Genomic DNA, 9,818 nt, shown 5'->3' on the forward strand with positions numbered 1-9,818 from the left:
TCTTCTTCTTCTTCTTCTTCTTCTTTTATAAAAAGGCAGGTTTCTATGTATAGAATATTTTGTAGCTTGATTCTTTATCTTCATAAAACCTTGCTAATAAGACTGGAAAGATGTCACCATGGTTAAATGGCCTCACTCCTCTTGTAGAGGACTAAGGTCCAGTTCCCAGAATCCACATGGAAGTTTACTGCTATCTATAACCCTAGTTCTAGGGTGTCTGAGGCCCTTACATATGATTTACCCACTTTACTTCCTCATACTTTAAAGCAGGTCACCATCGTTCTTTGCTTCCGTCCGGGATTGCTTTAGAATCTATTACTGCAAGTGGAGTTTTCTGTTCCAAGTTATATGAGTTACTTCTCTATTGCTGTAACAGAACACCACAAACAAAGCAACTTACTAACAAGCTAGTTTTAATTGGCTTATAGTTCCAGAGGGTCAAAGTTCATGATGGTGGAACAAAGGCATGGGGGAGCGGATGAAGAGCTGTGTGCTCACAGCCCACCCGACAACCAGGAGGCAGAGAGCACACTGGGAATGGCACAAGTCACGAATCCTGCCCCACCCACCTCCAGTGGTGGCCACACCTCCTCCAACAAGGCCACACCTCCTAATCCTTCCCAAACAGTCTCACCAGCCAGGGACCAAGTATTTAAGTATGTGTGTCTATGGGAGCCATTCTCATTCAGATCACCACACAAATGATGTGCCGTTTGTAAGCATCCCAGAAAGCCATCAACCTAGGAAGTAGAAAGAACTGGGTTCCTCTCTTTCCAAGCTGATATGGCCAGTGGCATAGGGGAGGTACTGCTTGTTACCTTGGATACTGTTTCCTACTTCCTTAGAAGTAGAAGGGAAGGGCACGCTGCTTTCTTCCTTGGATCCAGGACACTCGATCCATTCATCTGATTCCCCTGTGCTATACAGTCAAAGGGCTCTGAACACATAAGTTATTTAAAAGAACCATTTGACAAAATGGATCCTCTGGTCATATGAGGTCATCTAGAAGGTCAGAGCAAAGACAGGATCTTGGTGGCCTGGGGTCACACAGCCCTCCCTCCCTAGGTATGTGTGGTCACTGGGGTCCCTGAGGACAGGGGCAAGGGCCCAGTGGGAGTGCAGAGCAGTCTGCAGAGTCCAGGTGAAAGGTGGTCTTAGAAGGCAGAGGGCAGTGAGGAGAGGGTTGAGAGAGGCTGTTCTCTCATCAACAGCAGCGGACATCAAGAACTAGGAAGTGAGCACAAGAGACATCCTCAGACATGGCTCAAGCATCTTACAAGTTTGACGTCTTAGGCAATGAAAATGCTTGACATAGCCAAAAAGGTGCCAGGAGCTAAACCAGGACCCAGATCACCTTTAAACTCCTGTTTCTTAGATTAGGAGCTCTGTTCCCATCAACACTATTTTATGGGAACAAGCACTCAGGCTTAGAGCAACTGGGCAGCTCCCAGAGTCCTGGAGCTAGGAAATAGATCGTAAAATCAGTATCTAAACCCCAGCCCTTGCCAGCTCCACATTCTATTCCCTAGATAACCAATGGCCAGGAAAGAATTAAAGCGAGGCAACCTTAACAGGAACAGAATCATCCTTGCTGCGTGAGAGGCAGGGCAGGTGCTAAATAATTTAAAAATAAGCCTGGAAAACATAATTACCTAAAAGGAAATATTTGTCCAGATACATGCTGGAAAGAAATCCCGGGGACTTCTGGAAGGAGGCGACAAAAGATCACCAAACTCTGAAAGTTCTGAGAAGGCAAAAACAAGATCACCAGCCCGTACATTGAGGGCTCAGAGTCCCACAGTGACCCTCACCTTTCCTCACTTTCTTTAGGATCTGTGATGGTCTGAACAAGGAGGAAAAGCAGGAAACCAGCATGATCCTTGAAGACAGCATCTTGGATCCCTCCCTCCGAGAGCGCCTCTCCATCATCTCCCGGACCTTCGAGAATCAGAGGAAACTGGTCCAAGGAGACAGCATGCTCTTTCTGGACCACGTTTTCACGATCGAGCCCCCGGTGAGCGCCTGAATAACAACCAGCTATCTAGTGAACACAGTGAGGGTGCGGGGCTGGGGGCGTGCAGGGCTGGGAAGGTGCAGGGCTGGGGGTTGCAGGGCTGGGGTGTGCAGGGCTGGGGGTGCACAGGGCTGGGGCCGTGCAAGGCTGGGAAGGTGCAGGGCTGGGGGTGCACAGGGCTGAGGGGCTGCAGGGCTGGGGGTGCACAGGGCCGAGGGGGTGCAGGGCTAGGGGGTACAGGGCTGGGGGATATGGGGCTGCAGGGATAGGGGTGCAGGGCTGGGGGGGTATGGGGCTGCAGGGTAAAGGGCTGGGGGTGTGCAGGGCTGAGGGGGTGCGGGGCTAGGGGGTTCACAGGGCTGGGGGGCAGGACTTGGGGTACAGAGCTTAGAGTATAGGGCTGGGGACAGGGCTGGGGTACAGACTGGGGGTACAGGGCTGGGGCCAGGGCTGGGGGAGCAGTAGAACTGGGCTACAGAGATGCTTCAGCTAGATTCTCCACTCTGGGACTGGCATAGCAAGTTCTGAGGACAATGATTGGCATGAGACACTGCATGAAGGCTGATGGGAAGAATGCCAGTAGGTCACACTTTCTGTGCCACCGTCCCTGCTTCCTCGGAGTTGCACAGGATGTGTGGTTTGTGTATATCATCTCACAACAACCCTGAAAGATAGAGTGAAAACCCCAATATGCAAATAAAGAAATGACTCCCCTCGTTTGCCTAAGGCCAAACAGCTGGTGATAGTTGTAGATTTAGCCCTGATCAGTCTGACTATGTATGGAGCAGGACTTGTCAATCTTAGCAACACTGCTCTTGCAGATGTGTAATTCTTCATCCAACGCATTTATGTGATGATATTTGCCCCCGTGATCACCAAGGCTGTCTTCAGACACTTCTAGATGTTCCCATGTAGGCAAAGATCACCCAGGACTTAAAATGACTTTGTCCTCGATCCACTCAGCATAAATAGTTGCCGATTGTATGGTCTGTACCAGGCACCATGTGCACCAGGTGCCCAGGAACAGAGCAGATCCAGTCCGTGACTTTACAGCCTATTCAGTGCTGTCTACAGTTCACTGATTCTATAGACCAAACGCAGCTCTGCTCTATTGCCTCAGTGTGGAAGGAGTGGACCCGGAGAGATGGTTGAGGGGTTAAGAGCACATGCAGGTTTCACAAAGGACTCAAGTTTGTTCCCAACTACCTGTGACCATAGTCCCAGAGGATTCTATTCCCTCATCTGGCTTCATAGGCACCTGTATGCATGTGGTATGCGTTCATACATGATGGTAATACATACATACCATAGATAAAAATAATAAGTCTTTTTATAGAAGAAGTTTCTAGCAGCTTTGTGTGTGTGTGTGTGTGTGTGTGTGTGCGCGCACACACACACATCTGGTGCATATTTGTGTGCCTCATATATTTGTCAGTGTGCACTCGATGCATAGCCCTATAGATGTCAGACATTATTAGATGTCTTCTCTATTGCTCTCCATTTTATCCCGTTAAGACAGGATTGCTAACCATACCTGAGGCTCAGGGTTCCAGCTAGAACAGCTGGCTAGGGAGCTGCGGGGGAGCCACCAGTCTCTGCTCCCTAGTGCTGGTGTTACAGGCACACATGGTCAGGCCCAGGTTTCTTATACAGGCGCTAGGGATTTGAACTCAGATTTTCATGAATAGCATACACACTTGCCAAGTGATCCATCCCCCCCACCCCCAGCCCTGCTAACAGCTTTTCTATTTGCTGAATGCTGTGTATTAAGCTACCCACTTCCTGCTCAATACATCCCACTTAACAGGCATAGAATGGTTTCAGGACAGCAACTACAAAAGGAATAGAGACAGTCCAAGGCTCAGTCTAATTGGTTCGCTGTTGCTATTTAAGCCAGGTGGAGAAAAGACTTGTAGGAAGTGTCGCTGTCTGAGCATATCATTGTCCTTCCTTCCATCTGTGCTTCCATGGCTGAATAGGTTTGAGAAACAATAGGCTCCATATATGCTATGAATCTCCAAAAAAGCGCTTTCTCCTGGGTGGTATTTTGTGTGACCCACCATGGGAGTCACTGGGAACCACGGGAATGGTACCCTGGGTGAGAGGTATGACATTCCCACAGTCCACAAGTTAAAGAGAGCCTCTTGGCAGAACTCTTGAGCGAGTCTTGGGCTCTAAGAACAAAATGGTGAGTGTACATGGAATGTTTAATCCAGGATGGTTAGAGCCAGCCACTTTGCTGGCGGTAAAAAGCCAGGAGAGAAATAGAGCTGGAGAGACAGGTCAAGGCTGAACCTTCTGTCAACTGGAAACTTCTCCAAGGCACAGAACAACAAAGGGCTCTCCAGACATTTGGGGGGGTGAGGCCAGCAAGAGGTTATGTCAGGATAAGAAACAAAACTAAAAGCAGGTAAAGTCCGGAGACATGGAAAGGGCCAGGGATGAATGACTGGGGCAGGCAAGCGAGTGACTGTGCTGAGTGAGAAGAGCCAGCAGCCTGTGGAGGCAATTTCAGGCTTACCAAGGTCCTCAGGATTCAGTGTTCTTCCTAGCCAGCAGCGGAGAGCCAGCATGGCGGCTGCTCTGCTCGACTCTTGCGAGTATGTGAGAGCAGATGGCAGCAGGATTGGAAATGTGTGGTTGACAGAAGATGGGTGCAGACCACGGAAAAATCCTGTCCATACCTAGGTCGGAAGTAGGAGTGCCAGAATGACCTCTGACTTTCTCCTGGGCTTCCTTGCCTAAGCCAAAGATGAGGGCGTGTTAAGGCGTGGTCTTTGATGTACTTTTGAATCTTGGTGAGGCGTTGAGTTGGCATTCCCATCCTGGGGCATCTTATTGCCATTGGGAAGAAACCCATTTTCTTTAAGTGGTAACGCACAGAAGTGGGACTCTTCAAGTAAATAAGCCAATTTATTTATATTATGTAGAAAATAATACCATAATGAAACTCTGGAAAAATCCATGTACCGTGTAAGTGGACTTTGTGGAATCCATGATGCTGTTTGCCCTTGCCATAGAGTGTTTGGATTTTTCTTCTCTTTACAGTTTTCATTGGTAAGCTCTTAACAGTTTCTTTAACAAATGTGTATGAAGGCACGGAACCCCGCCAGCGTCTTCCTGCAGTAACTCTGACCAGTCGGCAGCTCTCAGGGTCATTCTGGATATCATGTATGTTGTATGTAGTGCTTGTAACATATGTAATCTTTAAATTACTTTTGAAGCTATTTTCTGAGAAAATCCTGCCAGTTCTCCAGCTTCATGGCACATGGGTCTCTTCCTGTAGAGAGCCTGGCTTTCCGAGGCTGGTAAATGAGCTACGATAATCTCAGCTGGGAGCTTTGGAAAGGATTCACAGGTGAAGGGACTGGAACTGGACATTGGAGAAGGCCTAAGGTTTAATTAAGTGGAAAGGGAGGAAAGTGCTCCCAGCTAGAGAAGTCATGGAAGCTGGGGGTAGAGGGAGCATTCTGTTCACAGCGGACTGAATAACGGTGAGCTGGACTGGGTTTCTGCCTGGGGAGGTAAGCAGAGGTAAGGTGGCCTATCATGTGCAGCCTACAGCTCCTTGTCACTCACTGTGATTTTCTGGAGACACTGGACCTGAGAGATGGCAATGTGCATTCTTTGCAAAAGCAGTTTTGGAATCAAACAAATTTTGGGGGAAAATGTGAAAAGAGAATGTACTTGTCCAAATGGCAGAGTTCAAACAGCTCGTGCCCATGACCGACTCCCTCCCACCAAACACCTGCTGGGGCTGACATTCTGAAGGTCCCAGCTTACCCCGTGCTGATGAGGATCTGAGATACATTGCAGGAGAGCAGTGTGTTCAAAGGGAGTTGGAAAGTGTACCCTGATAACCATGTGTGGCTTGTATTGGAGGAGGGTGGGTAGCAGGAGAGGTGGGTAGTCTGGGTCAGTGGATGGAAGGTGATGAAAGACCAGGGGCAGAGTAAACAGGTCAGCAGCTAAGATTAGGGTGATTTCATGAGGGCAATAGTGACCCAGAACAGTCCAGTGGCAGATACAAGGCATGGTTAAAAGGAAGGCGCAACATGCTTTTTGATTGATCATTGCGATTGAGATACCTCAAGGGTACTCACTGGAGTACCTGGCCCAATGCTAATAGATGGATGGATGGGTGGATGGATGGATGGATGGATAGATGGATGGATGGATGGATGGATGGACAGACGATGGCATTCAGAAAATACTAATGAGTTTGGCTCCGAACATGTCAAATTTGAGATTACTACAGATGTCTAGGGAGCTTCAGAAATGTAGAACTAAAATTGCTGCTGGAATGGATTCAAAGAATTCAGGATGAGACAAAAGATTTGTGAGGATGCTGTAGAGGTCTTGATCAAAGACGCTGGGACCTCAGAGAGGGAGGAAGAAGAGAAGACCCACTGAGAGCTTTCCCTATGTCTAGGGCATCTGCACTGCTGTCTACTGAACTTCTCTGAATACTGCTCACCTTTCGGGTCTCCTATATCAAACGGCTGCTAGTTGTTCTCTGAAGGCTTAACTACACGTTAGAGGTTGGCTTTATCCTATGATTTGATCTCAGTTAAGCAGCTTCCTGCTCAGAGCTGATGCTGCAGCAGAAGCAGAAAAGATTTAGAGCAAGCAGTGTTGTCAAATGAATTAATAACCAATCTCAGCCACATTCTATCCAAATAACCAAAATAAACGGTCATCAGCAGAGGTCCAGGCACCACCTTCCCTTCCGATGGGCTGGCTGCTCCGCCTCTGGCCATGGAGGAAGGAGAGCATGTTCAAGTGAGGTAAACATAAAGGAAAGACAAAAAAAAAAAAAAAAAAAAAAAAAAAAAAAAAAGCAGCAAACAAGCTACAAAATTTTAAAAACTCTAATACCATAGGGTCTGAATAGAAGTAAGAAACATCAGTTTATTTTATCAGGTCTACATCTGTATAGTTTCATTCTTCAACCAAATCAGCTAATACTGAAGTTTTGCTGAGTCCTGCATGTGGGCTGTATGCCCTGCATACTGAGTATTTTATAAGAACATTGTTCCAGTTTCAGAGGCTCTTCCCACTTAAAGCAAGGAGATTCAAGATGAGGAAAGCCATCCTGTCCCTAAATTGCCCAAAGGTGATGATGGGTTTGAATTTAAATCTCATTTTATTGATATTATCCTATGAGGAGCTGTTTGGCTCAATCCTGGAGGAATGAAAGGCCCCAAACTCTACAGTAGCAAGCTCTTACTGTCCCAACACCCACTCTCCATTTGGCCCTTTGGTGGTTTTATGAGAAAGCCCCCAGAGGCTCATGTTTGGATACTTGGTCCATGGTTGGTGAAACTTTTTGGGAAGAATTAGGAAGTGTGATCTTATTGGAGGAGGTGTGCCATTGTAGGTGGGCTTTGAGGTTTTCAAAGACTCTTGTCATTCCCAGTTAGCTGTCTGCCTCCTGCTGATGCTTTCGGCTGTCCCATCTGCCATAGCTTTGCTGGGCTGTCATGGACACTAGTCCTCTGTCACTAGCCAAATCAAACGCTTTCTTTCACAAGTTGCTTTGGTCATGGCGCTCTGCCACAGCAATAGAAAAGACTCGCGCAGACAGGCCGCGAGTCTTAGCAAGCATCCTTCTTTATGAAACATGGCCATAACCGTGGTCATCAGGTCTGCAGCTTGTGAGCTTTCAGGAGTTATATTCAGGTATCTTGAGTCCAAAAGGGGGCATCGAGGACCCAGAATGACCAGGAGACAGAAGACCAAAAGGAACTTTGTAAAAATGGTAGTTAATTATCTATTGATATTTCCAAGGCAATTAGGATTACTGTGGACTCATTAGAGTATATGAGACATAACTATTGACTTCAAGTTTCCCATATACCAATTATTTGATAATATCTTGGCATAAGATACCTTGATAATATCTTAATGTCATTAGCTTGGCTTTCTCCATTTATTGCTTACCAGGGAAGGCATAGAGACAAGTAGACTACAGATAATGTGTCAAGCTGCCTGCTTCCATTTGAGATCTTTCCCCATCTTCAGAAGGAACCTGCCAAACTGAGTCTATGATGCATGGGTTTTTTTGGTTTTGGTTTTGGTTTGGTTTTGGTTTTGGTTTTGGTTTTTGGTGCTTTGTTGTTGTTGTTTGTTTTTTTTTGTTTTTGTTTTTGTTTTTGTTTTGTTTTTTGCCTTCCAGAAAGCAAATGGAACTGTTTCATAAATACAATATTCACTTGTGCCAGGTGGACCATGTCTGGGCTGAACTTTGATGGTCTCATTCTGTTGTTCCCTCCACTTGAGTCTCCTGGGTCCCCTTGAAAGAGAGAAATACAAGGATACAAAAAACTCAGCTCTGAAAATTGCGAGGTGAGAGAATATCACAAGGCAAAAAGAAGGAATTAAGGTTTTGCTTCCCATGGGCGTCTAGTGAACCTCCAAGACCTCAGCACAGATGTAAGCATCCCGTCTCGGAACTGTAGTGAGGCTGGCTCAGGTCACGCTTTGAAGACAAAACAATTTTCTGAACATGGAACGCTTGGAATTCTCTCCAAAAGAAAGGTCTGAATATTTAAAGGTATTTTTCCAACTAGCTGGCTAAAGTATTTGAGCCAACCCAACGTTTCTGCTCCTCCTACCCCACCCACATCTCCCTCAGAGTAGACCTAACCCAGCAACCCTAGGGAAGCCTAGGCTTCTTCTAACTGAGCTATCAAAAGGATAGCTCGTTTCTTCATTACCACACAAGTAATAGTAACCCTCGCTCCGATGTTACTTAAGCCTCTGAGAAACTTGCTGCCCTAGCAATTCGGACATGGAGAGCACAGCTCAAATTCAGTTTACTGTATCCTTTTCCTCTTTTGGCATAGAGGGTGAGCTCAGCAGAAGCAGGTTGGGTGCAAGTCCAGATGGCTAACAAGAAGATGCAGCGCTTTTTGTCCTGCGCAGCCCTTCCTCTGCTCCAGTCATTAGCTGTGACTCACAAGGCGAACACGTGGGTGCTGACTCCTTGGAAATGGACACCAGGAAGGAGCCCAAGGACGTGGATCTGATGAGATGGGACTGCCCTTGACAAGCTCTGCCCGATCGGTCAGCCATCCTTCAGCCTTGCTCATTAGGATTCTCCTTTCCAGTCTTTGTGCTAAGGCCCACGTTTTGGCCATTGCACCAGAACATTCACTATTGTGTTGAAGAACCAGTGTGGGTGGAAAGAAGCCCAGGGGAGCCTTAGAAGCAGCAAGGCTGCCCATTAAATTGGCCAACACCTTTCCTTCCTGGGAAAAAGAGAGACATCACACATGGCCACCTCCACCAGCTAAGAACCCCATGGAGTTCGGTATATTTGGGTTGAAGATAAAATCAAGACAGAAAGTGCCTATTGTGAAGCTTCCTCTGTCAAATGGACAGATCACAGGGCTCCCTCTTAGCAGCTTTTAGGGACATTATTTTGAGCATCACAACTTTCCTTGACTATCAGTGTCTCAGCTGATGGAACTGAGCAATCTTTGCCGGCTCTCAGGAAACACTTGTAAACTTGTGACTCTGAGTTAGACACCCTTGCCTTTTTTTTTTTTTTTTTTTTTTGCAAGTTAAAGATTGACTGGGAAGCTGAGTGCGTGAGTCACCCTTATACATGCAACCAGAGAATCAAAATGCAATACTTTTATTTAACACACATAGGAATTCACATTGTAGACATCGAGTCTTCCCACCTTCCAGATCAGTCAAGAATGTTAAATACACATGTAACTCTGCTCTTGCATGTTACATGTTAAAATACACATGTAACTCTGCTCTTGCATGTTACATGTTAAATACACATGTA

At 46.6% G+C, this 9,818-nt stretch overlaps 1 protein-coding gene across 1 annotated transcript in view; it reads left to right on the top strand.

Moving 5' to 3' along the window:
- Positions 1-9,818, top strand: part of Hydin (HYDIN axonemal central pair apparatus protein) — a 307,836-nt gene that overhangs the window by 64,579 nt on the left and 233,439 nt on the right. The window contains exon 8 of the mRNA XM_021171126.1: positions 1,831-2,014. Coding sequence (XP_021026785.1) covers positions 1,831-2,014 — 184 coding nt within the window. The remainder of the gene's footprint in view (positions 1-1,830; positions 2,015-9,818) is intronic.

Source organism: Mus caroli, chromosome 8, assembly GCF_900094665.2.
Source record: "Mus caroli chromosome 8, CAROLI_EIJ_v1.1, whole genome shotgun sequence".
Classification (NCBI taxonomy): domain Eukaryota; kingdom Metazoa; phylum Chordata; class Mammalia; order Rodentia; family Muridae; genus Mus; species Mus caroli.